Source organism: Podarcis pityusensis (assembly GCF_964106645.2).
Source record: "Podarcis pityusensis genome assembly, chromosome: 11".
In the NCBI taxonomy this organism is placed as follows: domain Eukaryota; kingdom Metazoa; phylum Chordata; class Lepidosauria; order Squamata; family Lacertidae; genus Podarcis; species Podarcis pityusensis.
In genome coordinates this window covers 11,580,407-11,605,723 of record NC_138036.1, presented here as the reverse complement: position 1 = coordinate 11,605,723, position 25,317 = coordinate 11,580,407, and the positions used below count along the sequence as shown (strand labels likewise).

Genomic DNA, 25,317 nt, shown 5'->3' with positions numbered 1-25,317 from the left:
GAGGTGTTTGAGAAAGAGAGTTTTTGTGCAGGGTGGGTTGTAGAGAGTGAGAGAGGGGGTTTGCAGTGCAAGGGCCTGCTACCATGGAGTCTTGGGTTTTATATAGGTAGGAGGTGTGCTGGGTGCATTGGGGAGCAAGAGGGAGTGGGTTGCAGCAGCACAGGTCTGTTCCAGTGCTGGTGGAGGGAGATTTCTTTTAGCACCTGCAGAAGGGGCAGGTGGTCGGACTTGGAGTGCAAGAGATAGGGTTGGCCAATGCGCTTGCTCTGGTGGAGAGCAGAAGAGTTTGCAATAAAACACTATAGCCCCCATGTGCCATTGTAATGGATTGCTTTGAAGTAAAGTAATTTTTAGTTCCTTAATTTCCCCCCAACCTGTCCCATATTTTGCCTCACCTTTCCTTTATTATGCCCAATCAAAGGTGGCAACCCTAATGGGTGATGTTTAGCTAACTTTTGCTCAGAGCAGACCTATTGAAATTAATTGACCCAACTTATTCATGTAAATTGGGATGTGGGTGGTGCTGTGGGTTAAACCGCAGAGCCTAGGACTTGTCAATCAGAAGGTCAGTGGTTCGAATCCCCGCAACGGGGTGAGCTCCCATTGCTCTGTCACTGCTCCTGCCAACCTAGCAGTTCGAAAACACATCAAAGTGCAAGTAGATACATAGGTACCGCTCCGGTGGGAAGGTAAGCAGCGTTTCCGTGTGCTTAGAAGCGGCTTAGTCATGCTGGCCACATGACCCGGAAGCTGTACGCCGGCTCCTTCGGCCAATAAATTGAGATGAGCACCGCAACCCCAGAGTCAGCCATGACTGGACCTAATGGTCAGGGGTCCCTTTACCTTTACCTTTTATTCATGTAAATTAATTTCAATGAATCCACCCTGACTAAAACTTAGTTTATACCACCTCGTATCTGTTTATGGCAGGTATCGTGAGCTGCCAAACTGCAGTCGAAACAAAATTTAAAAAATTCCTTCCAGTAGCACCTTAGAGACCAACTAAGTTTGTTATTGGTATGAGCTTTCGTGTGCATGCACACTTCTTCAGAACCAACCTGCAGGCTTTTGTCTGCCCCCTGTCTCTGCTGGCAACTTTGTTGGCCCCGAAAGCACCAACCAATTTTTTCTGTAGTGAGTGGCATCTAAGTCCAGCCCATGGCAACAATCGGAAGGAAAATTGCATCCTTTCTGCTCTTCAGATGATCAATCTGAAGAGCAGAGAGGACCCTTGAGAGGTATTCTAGTGTGGCTGCTATCAATGTAAGCTAGAAGATCACTTGTTAAGCACTCACCTTATCCACAATCATGCTAAGTGGCCTTCAGTAAGCCACTGCTTGCGATTAGCATCAACACTTGGTACCCCGGGCAGTTGCTGATGCCCTTGTACCCTAGCAGGGTTCACAGTAGCTGATACCTTCCCTTTGGGCTTCCCATCAGCCGTCGTGGTCACCAGTGTACCATTTTGATTTCCCTTGGGTTACACTACATCAGGCACTCTCGGGCATCATGGGAAATCAAATTGGCAGCTCCCAAGCACTCATGGAGTACAGCTGCCACCACCATGTAAATCCAGGAGGACCAGTTGCTGAAAACCATGGGGAGATGGCTCTTGTGTTCATGTTCTGCTCTTGTGTTTCCCACCGAAATCTGGCTGGTCATTGTGAGAACAGGATGCTGGTCTAAATGGGTCACTGGCCTGATTCAGCAAAACTCTTCTTATGTCCCTATCAACCTAAGAGGGGGTTCATCCACCAAGGGATAGTTTACACATGGTCCCTTCAAACCCAGAGCCAGCCTGGACCACAAATTCTCTGCCTCAGACACCTATCTACATATTGTAATCCACAATGCAAACTTATCTGACAGGGCTCTCACAAGGAATATTCTGTTAGTTACAGTGTTTGTGTCATCACCCTCCAACATTTCTCCGATGAAAATAGGAACCTCCTATTGAGTAAAAGTGGAATATTTCGGGATCAAATCAGAAACCGGGACTGCTTCTGGGCTTCTGTAAAACTGGGACTGTCTCTGGAAAATGGGGACTCTTGGAGGGTATGTTATGTGCTGTGTTTCTGACTGGAATCAATGGCGTCTCCCCCTGTCTCAAATATACAGGCCATAGCTCAGTGAAGTACCTACTTGGCTTGCAGAAAGACTCTGGTTCAATCCCTGGCGACTGCAGGTAGGGCTGGGAATTACCTCTGTCTGAAACTCTAGACAACTACTGCCAGTCCATTGTTGACAATACTCAGGGTTGCCATACATCTGGGAAATCCCAGAAATGTCTTTTTCTGGGGGGGCCTACATGCCCATCGGGGGGGGGGGATTTTTACAATTTTAAGCAATGTCTGGGTCTTGGGAGTGGGGGGAGGGCTTAAAAAAATGTCTCACGCAGGCAGTTCAGGTTCAGGCTCAGATGCCAGCAGGGGGGTCCCCAGGCTCTATCTCAGGCTCTGTCTCTGTTTCTCTGGCTCAACAACTTTTTTGTCCAGATTTTTACCTCTGGAAATACGGCAACCCTGCAATGCTGAGCTACTTGGACCAAGAGTCTGGCTCCGTACAAGATGGTTTCCTATGTTCCATAGGATGACAACACTTTGAACCCAGTTTTCTTACCATTCAGATATGACAGCAGTATAAATATGATAGGTAAAGGTAAAGGGACCCCTGACCATTAGGTCCAGTCGTGACTGACTCTGAGGTTCCGGCACTCATCTCGCTTTATTGGCCGAGGGAGCCGGCATACAGCTTCCGGGTCGTGTGGCCAGCATGACTAAGCCGCTTCTGGCGAACCAGAACAGCGCACGGAAACACCGTTTACCTTCCCATCGGAAGGTAACTTTTATCTACTTGCACTTTGACGTGCTTTCAAACTGCTAGGTTGGCAGGAGCAGGGACCGAGCAACAGGAGCTCACCCCATCACGGGGATTCAAACCACCAACCTTCTGATCAGCAAGCCCTAGGCTCTGTGGTTTAACCCACAGCGCCACCCATGTCCCTTATATAAATATGATAGCAACATGCAATTCACCTTATTTATTTAAAACCTCCATGCCACCCTTCAGTTCATAATTTCCCAAAGTTGATTTACAGTGGCTCATAAACACAGCCATAGCCAACCAACGGTAGAGCACAATTCATATGCAAATCTCTCCTGCAAATAAAGTTCAGAGAAGTGAAAAGAGGAAAGAGTCACACTAGTTTCACTGGAGAGATAACTCCACAGCTGCGGTGCCACCACTGAAATGGCCATTCCCTAGCAACTGCCTGCTTCTTTCACAGGGAATCTGGGGCAGGGTTTCTAACGGTGACCTAAATGTCTCAGGAGATTGACATGTGGAAAGAAGATCCTTCAGATTACTGAGATGGTGTAAGTGGACTGCTTTGCACATTTCCATTGAGCTATACAAATGCAAAGTATTATTATTTCATTCCAACTGAATTACACCTGTCTCAATAAAAGGAAGATAGGCAAGGTGTTCTTTAAATACTATCCCAGATGTAGGGTTCTATTATTCCCTGATTAAACCATTTGTATGTGTAAAGATTCCCCCTCCTCTAAATAAAATAAAATAAAATACTGCTTTTCTTTCACTGCCTCCATTTCCCTTTTAGCAATTTTTTAGTGTTTTTTGTACCAGGTACAAAATGTGATTGCTACATTTACAATATTCTTTTAAAAGCTTCCTCTGTTTGACAGCCAATTCCCCCCCTTCTCCCCAGTTGCTTTGGGCAGTCACTTTGCACAGTATTCATTTCTCCTGTATTTTTATTCTTAAAAAAAAATAGCAGCATATATTGGCATCCCCATTGGCAAATGGTTACTATCAGTGCAGACAGTGACAGACATTTAATTGTGTGATTTATTGTGTCTCTCTGTAACCGCAGATTCCTTTACAGTTCATACATCTATAAATGAGATGGTGCAACAGTTTTAGATTATCCCACTGTAACACGAAGGCTTACACATCAAGCCTTAAACTGACAAACACCATTTAAAAGCGGGGTGGAGGGGGAGAGATTCCGATAGGCCTGCCGTTATCTGTTCCGTTATCTCATTCGAAAATAATATACTCTCCTTTATCAGGATCTTTGTGATGGAAATGTAAAGCTATGACGTATGCCTCTGCACCGCTGCTGCCTTCCGAGGGGGATAAACCACATTCGTCTTTCTCCGCCTCTGGGTCCATAGAAATGCAAGCTTCCGCTGTCTCAAATGCTATAGGAGTACAGCATCTAGATCAAGGGAAGTAATAGTGCCACTGTATTCTGCTCTGGTCAGACCTCACCTGGAGTACTGTGTCCAGTTCTGGGCACCACAGTTCAAGAAGGACACTGACAAACTGGAACGTGTCCAGAGGAGGGCAACCAAAATGGTCAAAGGCCTGGAAACGATGCCTTATGAGGAACGGCTAAGGGAGCTGGGCATGTTTAGCCTGGAGAAGAGGAGGTTAAGGGGTGATATGATAGCCATGTTCAAATATATAAAAGGATGTCACATAGAGGAGGGAGAAAGGTTGTTTTCTGCTGCTCCAGAGAAGCGGACACGGAGCAATGGATCCAAACTACAAGAAAGAAGATTCCACCTAAACATTAGGAAGAACTTCCTGACAGTAAGAGCTGTTCGACAGTGGAATTTGCTGCCAAGGAGTGTGGTGGAGTCTCCTTCTTTGGAGGTCTTTAAGCAGAGGCTTGACAACCATATGTCAGGAGTGCTCTGATGGTGTTTCCTGCTTGGCAGGGGGTTGGACTCGATGGCCCTTGTGGTCTCTTCCAACTCTATGATTCTATGATTCTATGATTCTATGATTCTATGATTCTATGATTCTATGATTCTATGATTCTATGAAATAAAGACTTTTAGCGTGAGCTGCAATTATTGGCATGCAGCCCATGTGTTTTTCCCTACATCAAGGATGGGGAACCTGAGGCCCTCCAAATGTTGTTGGACTTCAATTCCCATTGTCATGAACTGGAAGGACAATGGGGTGGTGAGGAAGATCTCCGCAAGGGGTGTAGTTGAGACTGGGACACCCGGGGCAAGCCGGGGATGGGAAAGGATGGATTGGGTTTCTGGAAAATATATATGGGATGGCAGAGGATGGCGAGGGGATGGGGTCAGCATGCAGGGACCAGAAGAGGAGGACATCTTATCAAAGCCAGAGAGAGACCCGCATCTCCATGAACAAGGTGGGCTCTAAGGTGTTGGGAGCAGTGGCAGAACAAACCAATCAGGCACCTGGGGTAGGACACATACCCTGGACCCAGAGGCAGGGCCAGCCAGGGAAGGACGCTCTGTAGGTCCTCCAAGGAGTCCGCCTGCCTCCTCCACTCAGCTGCCCTACAGCTGAGGGGGAGGCGGCAGGCAGATAGTTTGGGGCAGCAGGGAGAGACGCGTGGCTCGGGCACGCTGCAGGCCCTGCAGTGAGTGCCACCCAGCATTTTGTCCCCCCTCAATGGTGACACCCGGGGCGGTTTGCCCCCACCACACACCCCTTCTTCCACCCCTGGTTGGGAGTAGTGGGAGGGACATTCTGGGAGGCTGAGGCAGGCAAAATCCCAGGTCAGGGGGGAAACAATGCTGCTCAGGGTTGTAAAGACTGCGGAGAGAATAATCGGGTGCACTCTTCCCACCTTGGATCAAATCTATGCTTCCAGGTGTCATAAGAAAGCTGCAGAGATATGCAGGATAGTGCACACCCCGGATATTATCTCTTTCAGCTTCTGCCTTCTGGAAGAAGGTACAGGGTTATAAAGACTAGGACCAGCCGCCTGAGAAACAGTTTCTATCCAAATGCGATTTTGGTTTTGAACGCAGTGTAAGGTAGTCTCTGCGGGAGTATATTGTATTTAATTATGGGGTGTTAGAGTTTTTGGGGGGTTAACCAGGCTGGGATAGCAGGCGTGTTGGTTTTTGAATGTCTGATGTAGATTTCTTCAATTTTGTTGTTCTGCATGAGACAATGACAATAAAGATTATCGTATTGTATCACAGCTCAGGGAGGAGGTGTGTGATTCTTCATCTGGAGCATGCTCAGAACAGGTGAGGGTCACAGGCCTCATCCAGCCCAGATGCTGCAATCAACATGCAAGGTATAAAAGGGAAGCAGAGCTGAGGGGCTGGGACTGCTCAACTCCCCATGTTGATGGCATGGGTGTAACCAGGATTTATGCTGGGGGGGGGGCAGAACCTCAGTTAGTTAAGTATTTGCACTGATTTACTTGATGGAGGGGAGCGGCAGCAATCTATATTGAGGGTATATCTGCAACAGAGACATGGAATTTCAGTGGCAGTTTCCCTCTGTTTGGTATTTGTTAGCCGGTCACCTGCTTACAAATTATTTTTAAGTGTTGCCAGCCTCATAAGAAATGAAACATCAAAGTAGATTTCATCACATTGCTAGTTGAAGCCAGCGATATCTTATGGAAAATCACTAGAGCACACGTATTAAAGGACTTCAGGGGAGATAGATTAGAGAGCAAAACCCAAGGTACAAAGGCATTTTGGACACATTATGCATTTCTGGAAGAAAATCTGTAAAAGGCATACATTTTTATGAACTTTTTGTTCATTTGGCACAAAGAATTTGCTGATTTATTGAAGTCAATGCATGTAGTTTTCTGCCTCCTGTTTCCCTTTCCTCCAACTCACTTCTCCTTTATCTACCCTTTTGTCAGATTCTTATCTCTTAGTCACTGACCTATTCTGCCTCTTCCCTCAGCCACACTGCTTTTGGACACCTTATCCCTTAGCTTCTGTATCTGAGGTTCCTGCTTCCAGGGGGTTGGATTGGATGACCCCTGGGGTCCCTGCCAGCACTATGACTCTATGATCTTCTTGGGACACTCTCCTGTCTCCCCACCCCCATCGGGCACAGTTCTCAGCCAGCCCATCTTTTGAACCCATATGAAGTTTTCATCCCAGCCATACTGACAACTTTCTATTGCCTCAGAGAAAGTGGACTGCAAACATTCCACACCACAACACCATTCAGTATCCAAGCCTTCACCACCACAAGTGCAACACAATATAGAATCTATATTACATTATAGACTAATCTCAGAATGACTTTTCTATTTTTCTCTTGCTCCCCAAGTGCAATGTTTACTCCTGACTAATGTATCAACAGTAAATCCTGTAGCCAGCAATTATGCAATAAACAATAAAGGAAAATATAAATAAATGTTTGAACAATCTCATAATCTTTCTCTTAGGCACCACAAATTATCCAGCCCAACAGAGCAAGTTCCTCACAATCAAAATGGTGAACCCGATTCTGACCTCACCATTATTTAAATCGCAAGGCATGTCGATTGTCTACACCTGATTTACATAGCTGTAAAACCAGAGAAGCAGTCATCAGAATATGACCCAAAATTGTTTCTGTTTTTATACACAGGAGAAATAAAATCCACTTAATGTTCCACCCCAGGGATTATTTTAATATAGTCAAGTGATGTTTTTGTGTCTTTGGTTAATTGAGGACATCTCTGTGGAGTTTTGTTAATATTATTTTTATTCAGACATCAACATTTCCCAATATTTCCATCTATCTACTTTTCAACAAATAAGATTATTTCCCAGATTGGACCAATCTATGGCTCCTCCCCACCCACTGTAGTCAAATACAAATATTCAAGTCATAGCTTTCCTTCACAATCTACTTTGCATTACCTCTCCAGCTATGTGAAAGCAATCTTTTTCCACTTAGACCAATGTACCCAAGGGGCCAAAAGACAAATCCTGTTTGTTTACATGGTCTGCATGCATTTATGATTATTTGAAATGACATACATCAGTATTGGCTGGCAGGATTCAGAAAAGAGAACATGCTGATTGGATGAGTGTATAGTTAAAGGGTTGATGCTTTTGAATTATGGTGCTGGAGGAGACTCTTGAGAGTCCCATGGACTGCAAGAAGATCAAACCTCTCCATTCTTAAGGAAATCAGCCCTGAGTGCTCACTGGAAGGACCGATCGTGAAGCTGAGGCTCCAATACTTTGGCCATCTCATGAGAAGAGAAGACTCCCTGGAAAAGACCCTGACGTTGGGAAAGATGAAGGGCACAAGGAGAAGGGGACGACAGAAGACGAGATGGTTGGACAGTGTTCTCGAAGCTACCAGCATGAGTTTGACCAAACTGCGGGAGGCAGTAGAAGACAGGAGTGCCTGGCATGCTCTGGTCCATGGGGTCACGAAGAGTCAGACACAACTAAATGACTAAACAACAACAATAGTTAAAGGGTAGCCAAACATGGCATCTATCTAGTAGACTGGAGTTGGTCTCGGGAGATCCAAGTTCAAATCCCAGCTGTGAAACTCTATGTGACATTAATAATAATAATAATAATAATAATAATAATAATAAATTTTATTTTTATCCTGCCCTACCCGGCCAAAGCCGGGCTAACAAAGAGCGGCTAACATCGTATAAATAAGACAATATGCATAATACAATATACAATAAGCAAATAACATTCAACATTCATTAAAATAATATAGAATAATATTAAACACCAGCATTTCAGGATTAAACAGGAATCCACTCTTAACAGTTACAATAAGCGATTTCTGAACTCTATTCAATAAAACAACAGCAAGCCACAGTGCACAACATAATACAAGACAAAATGAGAACCAGAGACTGGAGGGTGGGGCAAGGCAGGTGGAAGGAGGCTTTGCCTAATGGAGTTTCTCCCCTCGCAGTTCTTCCTCCAGGCACAGCTTGCTTATGAGGGGTCCCGGGGCCAGGGGGTGGGGCAAAGCAGGTGGAAAGAGGGTCAATCACAACACTTATGAACTGGAGATATATGAGCCTCCCATGGCTTATGTTAAATTGGGTCCAAAATAAACCAAGCACCATAATCTCCTCTACCAGCTTCCCAAACCACCTACCCCAGGCTTTCTCAACCTCAGCCCTCCAGATGTTTTTGCTCTACAACTCCGATGATCCCTAGCTAGCAGGACCAGTGGTCAGGGATGATGGGAATTGTAGTCTCAAAACATCTGGAGGGCTGAGGTTGAATAAGCCTGATCCTACCCAGTATGAACTGGGCCACAACTGAGTTCAGCAATATGAGCACGTCTGCGAAGGATAAAATGAGACCAGCATGATCTCATTTGAATTCAAAAAGCTGCAGTTAAGGATTGGATTTTGATCCAAGATTCACACCTTTTGATTTATTTATTTTTAAAGTGCATTGATTGTCACATTACGTTTTTACATAGTAATGATTATAGCATGGTATTTTTTTTTTTTTGAAAAAGAATGTGACAAGCCATGCAAGCACTTTATATCTAGCAAGTACCAGAACCAGGAAAACAATTTTATTGGATTTAGTCATATGCACACATTTACTTAATGATCCTTACAACGGCGCCTTTCCACTCTAAGTACAGTTTGCAAAATCACTTGCGACACTCTTTTCTTAAGGCAGAGGAAGTAGCCACAGGGGAGTGGGGTGGGGGATGTAATGAAGTCATTTTGTTTTCTATGGAAGGAAAGTAAGGCACCATTCTGACTATTTCCAAGCAGCGGGGAAACACTTCATAAAGGCATTGCCCCCCGCCCCCAACTCCTGTAAAAATGATGTGTGCAGCAATCAAGCATTTCAGGAGAGTCAATGGATGTGATTGAGAGTCAATGGTCATCAGCGTTGCTTCTTGGGCTGTGTTGTCATGGCAAGGGAATCAAGCATAGCAGTTGACACTACAGAATGGTCACTATCAGAGTGGATTGAGAAGCAGAGGAGAGGACTTCAAGTTAACACTTGTTTAGCACTAAGGGGTGTTAAAAGCATTTGCATGCCTTATATCTTGCTAATCCTCACAGCAAGCTAGTAAGGTAGCAATTCACAGTGGGGCAGCCTGTTGACCAGTTACTGGAGGGGAGGAGACCCACAAGGGTACACAAAGATGCTCAAAATTATTATTATCTAGGCTCAACACATTTCAGCTGAAACCTTTGCCAGGTGTATTGGGTGATATCTAAGTCAAGGATGGGGAACCTGTGGACTTGCAGATGCAGTTGTTGGACTGCAACTCCCATCAGCCTCAGCCACCACCATCCATGGGCAGGGATGATGGGACCCTGCCCAACGACATCTGAAAGGTCACAGGTTTCCCATCCATTGGGAAAGTCCATTGATTTCAATGGGTCTGTTAGGAGTACGAGTAACGCTGAGTTTCACCATTGTAAAATAGATTTTAAGAAATAAAATAAAGGCCTCCTCCTTCCCACCCTTTCTTCTTTTCCACCCATGGCCCCATTTAGCTCCTGACAGCAGCCACAATGAGATGCTTCCCACACTGAACAGATGTCATCTGAAAAGCCTAATCAACAAAGGATCTGTGTGGTTGCAGAGGTGTATATAGAGTTTGATGGAATTATTCTGAAAGATCACCAAGCAAGGTGCAATTTGTTGAAGACGACTTATCATCAGCAGAGCTTATGGCATTCTTAGTATCCTCTTCCAAAAAGGAAAAGAAAGAAAGAAAGAAAGAAAGAAAGAAAGAAAGAAAGGCAAACTGTATCATCCCTTCAATTTAAAGTATGTATGTTAGAGAAGCTTTGTCACAAAGCAGGATGAATGGAATGTTATATATCAGGTGTGCACTGGCAGGGGCTGATGGGAGTTGGAGTCCAGGTTTTGGAGGGTACCATATTGGTTACCGCTATTGTATACCATGAGATCACATGTCCCATGCCAGTTGAGTCATGAAGCATACTTGGAGAGGCAGAAATAGATTCTGCTAAACTCACCAGCACAAACAGGAATGTTTTTTTGTTTTACAGATGTACCACCTCAAAATCGGGGTGGGGGGGGGAGTCCACTGAAATGTCATTTCTGACTGTTAACTTACTCATAAAACTGCCAGCACAAAAAGCAAATCTATTCACATGAATGTGTAGCATAGGAAGATACAGCAGCAATAGAGCTAGACTTCAGCTAAAAGCTCAGTGTCATTTCCCAGATGTGCACAGTCTCCTTTTAATCTAAGTCATAAGAGAACTTCTCTGGGAAACGGCATTTGAGTTACAATACATCTGAGCACTACAAGCTTGGGCACATTTATATTTCTAACCAAGTAATTCTGAACTACTGAATAATTCTGAACTCTAAAGAAGCAGAACCAAAGCAGACCAGCTGGGATGTTTGGTCTGGAACGGGTTTTTTGCTGAGCAGAGCTCAACAGCTGACTACTGGATAAACCCACCACTGTTCCCTTCACTAGTGCTAAGGCAATGGCAAAGCAACTGAAAATGAAGAGGCAATAATATTGGCACAGGAAGGATGGGGTAAAATCAGGCCACTCAAAGATAACAGGGGAATTTAGATCTTAAGAACCAGATGAATTGATATAGCCATTCAGGAATATCATTGGCATAGTTCATTAAGACTTTCCTCCATTGCAGTACAATAACTGATAAGTCAGATCCATCTACCAGCCTTTATGAGATGGTTATAGATGATGCAGACAGCTACAGAAATGAGAGGATGATGAAAACTCTAGAATATTATTGTAAAGCAGTAAAAGGTAAAGGTAAAGGGACCCCTGACCATTAGGTCCAGTCGCAAATGACTTTGGGGTTAAGGCGCTCATCTCGCTTTACTGGCTGAGGGAGCTGGTGTACAGCTTCCGGGTCATGTGGCCCGCATGACTAAGCCGCTTCTGGCAAACCAGAGCAGCACATGGAAACACCGTTTACCTTCCCGCCAGAGTGGTACCTATTTATCTACTTGCACTCTGACGTGCTTTTGAACTGCTAGGTTGGCAGGAGCTGGGACTGAGGAACAGGAGCTCACCCCATCACAGGGATTTGAACCGCCGACCTTCTGATCAGCAAGCCCTAGCCTCTGTGGTATAGACCACAGCGCCACCTGCATCCTCCTTGTAAAGCAGTGGTGGAGCTCAATTAGAATCATGACTTGGTGCCAATCCCAATGAATATCTGATCATTTCAGAAAAGCTAATGAGCCTCCTATTGGATGGAATACATATTGCAGAACCAAAACAATGCCAGCCACTATATCTACAGATTCTTTTCCATACTCCCCTGTACCGATCTCAGGTTGGGATTCACACAAACACATTTGTTACTTTATGCCTGTGACATTGAAGAGGTGATTTGTAAAAGAGGCATGGCACCTCCAACAATGTGAGCAGAACTTTCACACCTGACATCACCTCAAAACACACAGTACTTCTCAATGGAGGCAATTCGCACATCCAGCTGAATGTCATTGAGCGATAGGTTGCCAAATGATGAGCTATTGAGTGATATAAAACGCAAGTGTGAGTTAGCCATCAATAGTGGCATCCACCTCGTGAGCTGCAGATCTTGTTTAATTAGAAGACTTACTCAGTTCAAACTCCTACAGACATCCAGGGAAGGTTTTGTTACATCCGCAAACTGGAATGTCTCATACGATGAGTAGGGTAACTTTTTACATAGCTCTATGCTGACTAACATCTCAGTCCAAAACACAAGCCCAGAAATTAAGATTGGATCATTAAACTCCAACTGAGGCAGCTGGTACTCAAGAAAACAGGAGATCTGAACACAGCTCAGATCATAAAGATGAACAACTCTGTGGAAGTAAACAGTGAAACTCTGTTCTGCTCATCCCACATATTAAGTTTAATTTCAAAGGAACTCTTCCAAAAACCCAAACCCTGAAGGTCCATTATTACTGCAATTGAATCTTGTAGCAGGCTTGTAGACGTCTCTGAAACTGTTACTCCGGAGCAGGTGGCTTTAGGATTGCAGGGTTAATGGTGCATTTTTTGTTCTTCTTTCTCACAACAATAAAGTGAAACTGCCTTACTAGAATTCCCATTTTACAGATTGGAGTTTGCGACCAATAAATAATGACCAGCTTCTCCTGCCATGCACCCACACCCCAAACCACCCAATTTGAACCTATGTCTACGTCACAGAGTAGTCCTGCGCCGCCCCTGTGGCATAATGGGGTGGGATCCATGCTCTTCTCTAAGCAGCACAAGCCCCAACTTTCCGGCAACGTTAAACAGAATGCACGGTGGCTTGCCCAAGTCATACAACACGTGTGGCAGCTCCCGCCACTCCACAACACAAAGGGCAACTCTTCCTGCGTGTGAAATGGATGCTATGACAGACCACTGTTGATTTATATTGCACCACTTGCCGAGAATATGATTGCTCTCCTGCCCAGACACCAGGAGGTTCTCTGGCAAGGCGATGCATCCCGCTCTTTGACTCTGCACCATAATAAGGAAGTGCGGAAGGAAAAGGGATTAAGGGTAAGAACAAGCGGGGATCTTCCTTCCACTTTCAGACAAAGGGGTCCTGGGCATTCACTTCCCCCTGAACCCCGAAGTACCCACTCTATTGTGCGGCACGTAGGTTTCCAGGAAAGGGTTAAATGCAATCCGTAAATGCAGGGGGTGTGATTCCCCCCCCCCCCCAAAAAAAAATCCGATCATTTCTTTATCGTCTGCATTTCCAAACTGCAGAGCGGAGCACACCCAGTCATGCTCAGGACCCTGTGTGCACCAGACACTCTCGCTTCTGGCCCGCCAAATGGATGGAACCTCGTTTGTGTGGCTCGCCTGTTCATTTGTGTTTTGTACGGAAGCATCCTTTAGGCACCTTGGAAACAATAGGAAGGGAAGCGGAAGAGAAAGGACTGTGTGAAAAGGAGAAAATAACGTTTATTTCTCTTGTAACGCCAACGCTGAGCCGTGCTCATTTTCGGAAAGAAAGTTTAAAAGGAAACACACACGCGAATCTTGCATCTCCAAAGCAGCGCTGTGCTTTAGCTAGAAAGGGGGTAAAGGACAAAGCTACATTGTGCCGCAGATCTGTAAGCCCTTTGTTACCCATCAACAAAGTCTTTAAATGCCCTGCTGAATGGGAATTTCACCAAGCGGCAAACTGGCTACTTGGCCTTAATAAGGGCACCTCCTACTGGTCCTTTCATGGAGCGAAATCCTGCTTTCTTCCTGATCAGTCCCCTGCTAGGATGCTGAAGGGGGAGAAAATAGCTCCCGGAGGAGGGGAGGGGGAGACATTCAAGCAGATGAGCGGCTTGCCTTTGGCCTCTGCCCATTCAAGTGGCGCCCAAAGCTGCGCGTAAAACAAACAGCCCTGGGCCAAAATTTGCCTACAGGTGAAACGAGGGGAGAGGGAAAGTTTGCCTGGTCTTGACGTACAGAAACCCAGCAGCAGCAGCCCTGCCCCGTTGCCCCAGCAGTCAAGCATGCACAGAAAGCGTGGGCCACAAAGGCAAGAGGAGAAAGACCCCAGTAGCAGCAGCAGCAGCAGCAGCAGGGAGCCAAACATGCAACGCCAGTTCCTCCGAGGCGGCGAGCAAAACGTACCACCAAAATCCACAGCAAGAAGGACCGCCTTTCATGACTCCCCTTTTCACTCCCGAGCACCACAGCGTGCTACACCTCTTCTGCTCGTCCTATAACCTGACCCCATCCTCCAGTGCCTTCCCCGTACGCAGATATGTGTACATATACCCGCACCCACCCAGCCATTTCTGCCCACAGCCGGCAAATATGCTTTGCAAGTCCATCATCTTTTCAGAGAAAGAGCATCACACCAACATGTTTCCATGCGCCATCCGTTCAGTCGGGAACTCGGGAGAGACGCCTATTCATTACCCCATTCTGGCTGTCTCCAGCGCGCCTTGTGTGTGCATAGCGCACAGACACACGCGCGCGCACCAAAAGAAATGAGCCTCGATGCATTTAAAAGGAGCTTCTTACGGTTCACCTGTTAAGCCTCAGACAATCAACGGAAGCGTTATCTTTCTCGGGCCCCTTTAAAGGATGCCATTTCAAATATTTGCAAGTGACCGAATGACATCGGAGCAGAGTAAACTTTTCATTTTGCATTAGGCTGAAATGTTGAATTTTTGTACATTGGGGGGGGGTGTCATGTTCGCTTCTGTTCTGGGTGGGGTGGGGGGTGGGGAGAGAAATCAGCAGGCATTGTTCATCAGTGGCTTATATGACACTCCTAAGGTATGGCTGGATTTGTAGAACGTGATCTGCTCCTTCCGAGATTGCCTGCTAATGAAATGCTACTGTTGATCATCCAAAGCAAAGCAAAGGATCGTTGGAAGCGAACATTCCCCCCCCCTTGCCATCACACACCCGTCCCCAAGCCCTATTCGCTGCAAATGGCACCACTACAGTACTTTCCTCAACACTTCCTGAGAAACCTCTCGTTTCATTCCAGGGTTTTATTTTATTTTATTTTATTTACCCTGTTCTTTCATCTCCAGCTCTTCCCAGTCTCCTGAGAAACGCTGAACAACACCATATCGCTTCCCTCTTCTCTCCGATTCAGTAACGCGACCAGCTTTCCCATTTTTAATTAGAAAAATGTGTCTGCCAAGTGCAAAGAGAGGCGTGCCCTCCAGAATATCAATCAAATGGAGTTCGGAGACACTCTACGTGAAATGTTTCCTTTTTTCCTGCACACTCTACCTTACGGACAACCTCTTGCATTCAACATAACAAGAGGAACAACAAGCCAAAAAAACACACCCCACAATTTCTAAGGCTGGTGATCTCTCAGCCCAGAAGAGCAAACCACTAAGCAGAACAGAAAAATCACACCATCATCACTTTCTGCTGTATTTCCCTTTCGATTGGAGGCGTCCTTCCATCCTGACTGAATTCTCCTTAATAAAGACCAAAAGAGGATCTTCTTAATGGACTTCCCTGCCCAAGTCTCTCGCAAAGCTCACAGCAACTCATCCAGCTAGAAGGCTGTTCAGACAGCAAGAAATCACAAATCTGCAAGCATCTGTTTGAACTGTCCTGCTTCATCCATTAAAACCAAAAGGAAGAAGGGAAAAGCAGGAGGAGGGTTGGAATAAACCCACAAATGACTTACCAGTGACTGTAAGGTCCAGAGTGATGACAAAGATCCCAAACAGCAGGAAAGCCAGTTTTGGTACCCAAACACATCCAAGGCTATTCTCCATATTTCAACCCACACCTAAGCGATATTTGGGTCCGGATCACACAGGCAACAATCCCGGCACGTCTCCACAAGCCGCTTCGGTCTCCTCCCTTTTCGATGGGGTGGTCGTGGGGTTCCCGTAGCTCTCCCCCCCTCCACGGGCAAGGTAAGTGGGTCGGAAGGCAGAAAAAGAAAAAGAAAAAGTTAAATGTAGTCCCCAAGCCAGGAAATGTCCAGAAACTAACGAGGAAAAAGAGGTGAGGAGAGGAAAGGGTCTCCCAGCGTTTGAAAACCATCCATAGGCGCGCGCGCATACAAAAATCCTGCAAAAAAATCAAAAAGCCAAGGAAGGCGCATCAAAAGCATCGGGGCTGCTCCATCTCTGCTGGTGTACAAAGTAAAACGCAATCAGAAACGCCGACGATCCCGTGCAAGACCAAACAGCTGGGCTAGTATTGGTAATAGTGTTATTATTCCTCCTTCTTGGCTCCGCAGATGTTCGCTGCGGGGAGGGTGGCAGAGAGAGGGGCGGAGAAGGGGAAAGGATGCGATGGTCTCTCACTTGTTACTGGTGCTGTCCACCAGCAGTATGTGAGAGGGAAGAGTTAGAGCTGTAACGTCCATTGATCCGGAGAAGTGGAGGGCTGGGAGGGAAAACGTGGAGAGCGGAGAGAGACGCCGACTGGATCGGGGGAAGAAAAGACTCTGCTTGGGGAGCGCGAGCGAGCGAGAGACAGACTGACGAGAGGGAGAGAGAGAAAAAGGCAGTCTGCTTTGCCTCCAGCAGCTGTATTTGCTGAGCCTACATATGAATGAGCAGGGATGCCCTCTGTAGGCAAAGCGTGGGAAGTCACTTTTCTCAATGGGCCTTAGTAATACAGCCCAGACACACGGCTGGTTGCAGTTAGGCTGGGCTGCGCCCACCCCCGTGGCTGGGAAACTTTGCTTTGGCTCACTTGGTTTAGTGTTCAGGAAGATCTCCCGAAAGACTTTAAAGCAAGAATTGCACATCTATGTGCATGGAATTATTATTATTATTATTATTATTATTATTATTATTATTAGCAGGGCAAAGCAGTTTGTGTATTGCTTGTCCCTTTGTGGGTTTGCTTGCTTAACCATCAGGATCCCACCTTTCTCTCACAGAGACTCGAGCTGGCTTAGGATGTAAAACCAAAAGACCATCTACCATTTAAAACAGTTTACAACAGGGGTGCCAACTTGAATCAAATATTGGCGGGTGGCAGGTAATCTCCGCCCCACATAATTGATCACATGATGTAATGCATGCACAACTTTGGAATGCCAATGCCCATCAACTTTGGGGAGGGCAAAGACCCCCTCGGGCCCTAGGAGTTGGCTCCTATGGTTTACAATATAACACAAGCACAAGAGAGTCGTTTTTTTAAAGGCACAAGGAAATTTACAGGAGCAGAATGTAATATCAATGCAGGCAAAACACTTTAAATATATTTTGATGTATTTTTAATCTTTGTTGGAAGCCTCCCAGAGCGGCTGGGGAAACCCAGCCAGATGGGCGGGGTACAAATAAAGGTAAAGGGACCCCTGACCATTAGGTCCAGTCGTGACCGACTCTGGGGTTGCGGCGCTCATCTCGCTTTATTGGCTGAGGGAGCATGTAAAGCTTCCGGGTCATGTGGCCAGCATGACTAAGCCGCTTCTGGCGAACCAGAGCAGCACACGGAAACGCCGTTTACCTTCCCGCCAGAGCGGTACCTGTTTATCTACTTGCACTGGCGTGCTGTCGAACTGCTAGGTTGGCAGGAGCAGGGACTGAGCAAAGGGAGCTCACCCCATCGCGGGGATTCGAACCCCTGACCTTCTGATTGGCAAGTCCTAGGCTCTGTGGTTTAACTCACAGCGCCACCCGCATCCCGGGGTACAAATAAATTATTATTATTATTATTATTATTATTTTAAAGCCCACATTTTTGTTCAGAGAGCAGTGAGTACAGGCTTTTGGAGTGGGGTGATTCCACAGAATATATGTATCTCACGTTTCCCACCTGCTGTTCTTCAGAAGATGTGAAGATGGACGATCAACGGGGTCTCAGCTGTGGAATTAGGTGCCTGGAGAGACTTATAAGGAAGTAGTCCTCCAGATATCCAGGTCCCAGACCAGCCTGGTGCCTTCCATATGCTTTGGACTACAACTCATCTCATTGTTGTCCATTGGCCCTACTGACTGGAGTGCTGGGAATTGGATTCCATCAGAAGAACACGAGTTTTAGAAAGGCTCATCCAAACCATTCAGCGCATTCACAGATGAGACAATCAATCATTTCAATGGGAGCCCAATGGTGGGGGCTGCCCATTAAATCTGGTGGGGTGGTCACACCAGCGATTTTTCTCTCACACACATCTACACATAGCAATACTTGATGCAGATGTATGCTTTTTTCATGTGACACAGGCAGCCAGGTCTATGGTCTGAAAGATGGAGAATGAAAGAGCTGGAGAAGGAGGGCATTTCTGTACTTCCTAGTCACCAAGCAGCCCAGGAGCTGCTCAGGGCATAGGAAAAGACCCATTTTTCCCTGAGAAAATTACACCCTTGACAGTACAAGAATGTGCTTGAAGCTGTTTTGAGGAAACAATTCTGAACATGCTCAGAACAGGTCCCAGGTTTACCTAGCAGAGACCGGTCTGTTAAGGCAAAAAGGGCTCAGCTCCACCAAGTGAAATGACCAGTGGTGTCCTCTTTTCCATCTCAAAGCCACACTCTTTCCTGCCCAACACATCCTTCCACAATCCACTTCAATAGAAAGAGAGTTCAGGACACTTTACCGCCAATCTCCCATTCACTGGCCAGCCAGCTCTCTGCAATTGGTGGGGCAGTGCCCCATGTGCCCCAATAGACCAGCCACCATTGCACATGAATGATGGTGCTTTATAGAGCAGCAGCAATAAGAGACTCCTCTGTCCCAAGGTGCTTACAACCCACATTACAACAAAGAGAAAGGGAGTAAGGGAGCAAAAGGTGAAAGAAGATTCAACATGGATTGGAGAAGCACAAATGCAATTCACATGCTTAGGTTAAGATTTAGTTCAGTGAGATAAAGACATCCTTGTCTATGTCTACAAATTTGTATGCTTAATTTATGGACCACAGTTGCTTTTTCACCCCAAAGGTGAGGGCTATAGCTCCGTGACAGAGCTGTCCTGGGTTCAACCCCCAACATCTCCAGGTAGGACTGGGAGACGGTCCTGCCTAAAGTCATATAGAGCTGCTGCCAGACTGTGTCAACAATACTGAGTTAGATGGTCCAGTAGTCTGACATAGTATAAGGCAACTTCCTATGTTACTGAGCGACTCAAGGTTGACATGCAGCAATCACCTTTGCAATAAAGCCAATCCAAACTATCCACCAACCTAACAAAAATAAAATAAGGGTTGCATCCAATAGTTGGTTGGTTGAGCTTGATGAATGCTACTTTACACAATGAGTTGTCCCCCCAAATGGCTTACAGCAAACATTCAGAAACATCAAAATGCAGAGCATTGGAGGTACAGTCAAACCTCAGTTCCCAAATGCCTCTGTTATCGTACGCTTCAGCTCCCAAATGCCAAAAACCTGGAAGTAAATGATCCAGTTTTTGAATGTTTTTCGGAACCCAAATGTCCAACATGGCTTCCGCTTGCAAGAAGTTCTTGCAACCAATCGGAAGCCGTTCCTCAGTTGTCGAATGTTTTGGAAGTTGAACGGTCTTCCAGTACAGATTACATTCAGATTACGTTCCAGTACAGATTACGTTCGACAACCGAGGTTTGACTGTACAAATATGCCAAATACAAAGCCTGTCAGTGGATTCAAAAAACAACAACAATTTAGCAAGCACAGAATGAATTCATTTAAAAAAAAAAAAACAACAGTCTAGGCTTAAGTACATAAATACAAACAATACTAGAGCTTACAGACAAAGAGGCACATGAGTGCCTCAAGCAAAAGGAATCCTGACCACACTGTGATTGTTGTGTTGCAAGATTTTACCATTGCTCATGTGCTTTTCGGTGCTCTCTCATCACATCAGGATACCCCTGAGATCAGTTCAGACCTGTGACGCTCTTACCTGCTCCAAGGGGACCCCCAAACTTCTGGAGCAGTTCTGAGGGTGCGAGAGGGTGTGAGAGGGAGAGGGAAGCTCAGTTGCATGAGCAGAAATAACGCCATTCGCACAGTGACTTCATTGACTGCAAAATTGCAATAAAACCTGCATCAGCAGCTGATACTTCCAGGAGTCTGGGGAAGAAACTTACCACAATTGCCCTCCCTGAAATTTGCCTTTTGTGGCTGTCAGCGTCCTCTGGAAGAGTTATATGGGAACGCTTTGTATGTCATCTAGCCTGGTAGGAACCCCTCCCAACTGAACTGTATTTAAGCAAGGTTCCTTGGAGTGCAGCAAGACCAGTGCCAGAAACTTTATTGTCACTCAAGACCCACTTTGCAACCTGTTCAGTACCTGTGAATGTTTGTGTACAGCAGAGTAAGCAGCACTAATCATGAACTTGGCTGCCATGCAGATGTGACGGTGGCTGCCAGCTGCTTTGATCTGTGGGCCTTCAGAGCAAAGAGGAGGCATTCATCTTTACCTCTTGCCCTCTGGAAGCCCAGGCTGCATTGCAGATCTTTGGCTGCATTTGAAAGCTTTAAAAAAAAATGTGGGTGAAAAAATGCTCTAATACAAATTCTTATGAACACAGGGATGCTTCAGGGATCAGACAAATACACGGGGAACATATCTCTCAATAACCAATGACTGAATCGTTTTATTTTCAGGCTGCCTTTCCAAAGTTAAAACCCTGCTCAAGGCAGTTTGCAACATATAGCATAGCTACAAACATAACAAAGGGAAATTATTGGTTAGTTGTTCCTATTTCTCTTATGCATTTTGTGGTTTTTATATTGTAATTTTATATTTTATACTGGTAAAGTGTACTGCCCTGAGATCTACGTATGAAGGGCTGTATACAAATTTAAGAAATAATTAGAATAAAAATAGTCCTAAACAATACACAAAGCATCAACAGGTACACAACCAAATTAAACAACTTCCATATAAATCATAAGATCCAAAATAAAGGTACAAAAAAAAAAAAATTGCAGCAACAACCTTCCACCCAACCAAAACCCTCTAAACAATGCCCCAACTTCTATCTAAAGTTTCAGGTTCAAAAGCAGTATACTGTTGAATACTTGCAGGAAAACACTCTACTAATAATATATAGATCAGAACCAGAAATCAGATTGGGGAAGTGCTGTAGCTTAGTGGTAGGGATTCTGTTTCATATGCAGAAGGTCCCAGGTTCAGTCCCCAGCATCTACAGGTAGGACTGAGAATGTCCACTATCTGAAACTTTGGAGAGATGTTGCCAGTCAGTGCAGAAAATATTGAGATAGATTAACCAACAGTCTGACTCGGGATAGTAAAGGTAAAGGGACCCCTGACCATTAGATCCAGTCGTGGCCAACTCTGGGGTTGCGGCGCTCATCTCACTTTATTGGCCAAGGGAGCCGGCGTACATCTTCAGGGTCATGTGGCCAGCATGACTAAGCCGCTTCTGGCGAACCAGAGCAGCACACGGAAACACTGTTTACCTTCCCGCCAGAGTGGTACCTATTTATCTACTTGCACTTTGACATGCTTTCGAACTGCTAGGTTGGCAGGAGCAGGGACCGAGCAATGGGAGCTCACCCCATCACAGGGATTCGAACAGCCGACCTTCTGATCTGCAAGTCCTAGGCTCTGGTTTAACCCACAGTGCCACCTGTGTCCCTCTGACTTGGGATAAGACAGTACAATTCCTATGCTGGAGAATAAGGCATCTTTAAAAGCTCAGCTGGAAGGAAGAAGGATGGCAGTACTGAAACACAATAAAACATTTGCTGTTAGTTTACAACGATTTCTAGTGTTGTGCTATTCATTCATTCACCATTTTATTTATGTGCCGCCTTTCCATAGTTAAAACAATGCTCAGGGCGACTGACAACATGACAAGATTTATGTAATTACCAACATAACAAAAGTCATAAACAAGAAATAAAACACATCAAAAAGTACACAACCAAATGGAAAACAATTTCCACATAAATCATAAAATCTAAAACTAAGAATACAGCATTAATATCAATCACAATTTAAAATGACATAGATAAAAAAAAAGCAATTTAAAAAACAAAAACAAAAACGGAACCCTCTCTGCCCAGCATCAGCATCAGCAGTCCTTTATGGAGCCCCAAGCCAGGTGGAGAGAAGCAGGGCAGGGCCCTTCAGGATCCCAGCAAGTCAGCTATAACACTAGAAGCAATGTCTGGTTCTACGAGTGGAGTATAGATCCATGCAGTGATTGTGAAGCCTGAAAGTGTGTGTAAGACAGGCATAGGCAAACTCAGTCCTCCAGATGTGTTGGGACTACACCTCCCATCATCCCTAGCTAACAGGATCAGTGGTCAAAGATGATAGGAGTTGTAGTCCCAAAACATCTGGAGGACTGAGTTTTCCTATATAGTCATACCTCGGGTTACAGATGCTTCAGGTTGCGTTTTTTCGGGTTGCGGACCACCAAAACCCAGAAGTACTGGAACAGGTTACTTCCGGGTTTCGGCAGTCACGCATGCGCAGAAGTGCTAAATCACATTTTGTGCATGCACAGAAGTGCTGGATCGCAACCAGCCCGTGCGCAGACATGCCGCTGCGGGTTGCAAACGTGCATCCCACATGGATCACATTTGCAACCCAAGCATCCACTATACTTGGTGTAAGAGGAAAGATGGAATGGCTTAGAGCTCAAGATCTGTTGGATCTCTCCAACCATGGCTGCAGACAACTGGAGAAGACTTCAAGTGGAGCTTATGAGAAGACATAAGAAGAGCCTGCTGGATCAGACCAATGGCCCCTCTAGTCCAACATCCTGTTCTCACCAGGTGCATGTGGGGAAACCACAAGAAGGACCCCAGCGCAAGAGCTTTGCCATTGCAGCTAGTAGCCATTGACTGCTCCCTCCTCCCTGAATTTGTCTAATCCTCTTTTGAAGCCATTCAAGTTGGTGGTCATCACTGTCTTCCATAGTGAGTTCCATAGTTTAACTATGTTCTGCATGAAGAAGTGATTTCTTTTGTCTGTCTTGAATCTTCCAAAACCCAGCTTCAATGGACGCCCACAAGTAAAAGGTAACCCATTTATTGAATCTTGTAAGGTCCCAAGGTATTGATTTCTTTAATTCCTGCTCACTAACTGCAGCGGAGAGGTCTAGATGTGATGCTGTGGTTAACAAGTTTCAGGAACACTGTGTACCAGGCAAAATGAGACTCTTCGAAAGAGATGCTTTTTTTTCCATACAAGAAATCGAAATGAGACAGAATCCTTACAGTTTTTCAGCTGACCCAAGAAGGCTGAGCCAGGCATGTAACTGTGGATAGCTTGCTGACTCATTAATAAGGGATCAGATTGTCCTAGGAGTACATAATTGCAAATTGAGAGGAAGATTGCTAGAAATTAAAGATCTTATATTGGCAAAGGCAACTGAAGTGTGTTAAGCGGCAGAAATCACACAGAGAAGCATAGATTTTTCCTGAGCTTTTTTGGGGTTCTGCGGGGAGAATGATGGCTTCTAGTAGCTGTTGCAGAGTGCAGAGGGGATCCAACTTGAAACCTAAGCTTGATTATGTTAAAGTAGTTGGTCAAGTTTTTCCCAATATGATCTCAGTTCCCCACAAGACTTTACTGGAGGTATGTACACGCAGATGCAATAAGTATTTCTCAGGAGACTATCAGAAAGGGACAACACTAAAAAATTAGGGGTGGTCAATGAGGGACACTGTTGAACTGATACATTAAGAGAGGTTGACACCAGCACCGCCAGCCCCCCACTAGGCCTTCCATACTTTACAGTTTTAAGAGCTGGTTGAGTGTAATTTGTAAAATCCTGTAATTCAACCAGAGTGCCCTCTTTTGCCCAGGTTTCTTGAAGAAAGATGATATCATGTGTTTGTAGATAAGAACAGAAATCACTGTCTTGGATCTTGTTCATCCACCCTGTTACATTCCATGAGAGAAGTTTAATTGTTTTACAGTGATTTACTCTTAGGATTATGTTAAAGAGCAAGCTGAAGCCTACACAGAATGTGGCTGTGTGCATGAACCCCAGCAGCACAGAGCCCATGGGGTGGGCACTGGAGAATGTGCAAAAAAGAGCCAAAATATGGACCACTTTGCTAGAGTCTGAAAGCAAAATCGGAGTGATAAGAAAAAGCTGCAGCTGTTCTAGATAAAACACGTGAATTGCTTTTTAAACCTAAATAGCAGGGACCAGATTCTTCCCAAAGCAGTTTCAGCACAATACAACATCATCATAGCAAATAATCAATCGGTAACAATAATGGTTTCAATTTAATTGATTTTATTCTGTTGCCTTTTCGGCACCTGCTGAAGCCCTTCACCTTTCAACAAGCCTTTTCAGTTGAGTTTTTTCCTAGTTTCCTTTTGTATTGGTCATTTCTATTGTTTTATTGCCTCCCTGGGCTCCTTTGGTTGGAAAGGTAAGGCATATGTTGAACTCTTGGAATGCCACTGCCAGAAAGGATAGACTATACTGAGCCACATGGACCATTGGTCTGTCTTGGTACCAGGAAGCTTGCAGTTTCCATAGCCTTCAGACCTTCAGAGAAGATTTAGGGGTGCAAGAAAACTCATTGCGTGAGCAGAACAACACTTCCATTTTTGCAAGGGCACTGCAACCTTCTATATCTCTGTATTGTTTTAACTTAAGAGAATATGAATTGGAATCTGAAATCCAACGGAGGAGAATCAAAGAGATTCCACACACACCCATGTTTGTTTTAGCTCCACTTCCAGATAAAGTGTTTGTGCACCGCAGTAGCAAAAATTATGGCATGGGTGGGGCGGTGGGGGAGAGATAAAACTGATTGAATTCACCCTCCGCCAGACAATCACACACAGAGCAACATTCTCTTTAGAATTCTTGCTTCTTTTACCTGCATAGTCTTTTGGAAAACAATTGGATTTCTGCTCCCCACCACCACCACAATCTTATAGTCCAATAAGCTATATTTAACGCATTTCATATTGTGCTCCTGGAGATTATGTGCAATTACTTCCCCCTCTTGTAATTTTGTTCTCTAAAAATCACTACTCCCCTTTCATTTGTTCCAAGAAATGTTTTATACACCTTCGTGAATTTATCCAACTGTGCAACACCTAATTTTAACAAACTCCAATGAAATACTCCTTAAGCATAATTAGAAAATGGGTATATGTTAAACAAAGTGTGAATGCAATTCTCTTTTCCACTTAGACCCCCAAAG

General features: G+C 45.1%; 1 protein-coding gene across 4 annotated transcripts in view; it reads right to left on the bottom strand.

The window, feature by feature from the left end:
* Positions 1–16,714, bottom strand: part of DCC (DCC netrin 1 receptor) — a 964,956-nt gene extending 948,242 nt beyond the window's left edge. For 3 of the 4 annotated variants that reach the window (XM_080973386.1, XM_080973387.1, XM_080973388.1), the window contains exon 1: positions 15,905–16,714. In XM_080973386.1, the coding sequence (XP_080829512.1) occupies positions 15,905–15,995 (91 nt within the window). In that variant the 5' untranslated portion in view covers positions 15,996–16,714. Of the gene's footprint in view, positions 1–15,268; positions 15,338–15,904 lie in introns of those variants that run through there. The other variant, XM_080973389.1, reaches the window with a different exon arrangement.
* Positions 16,715–25,317: the final 8,603 nt, after the last annotated feature.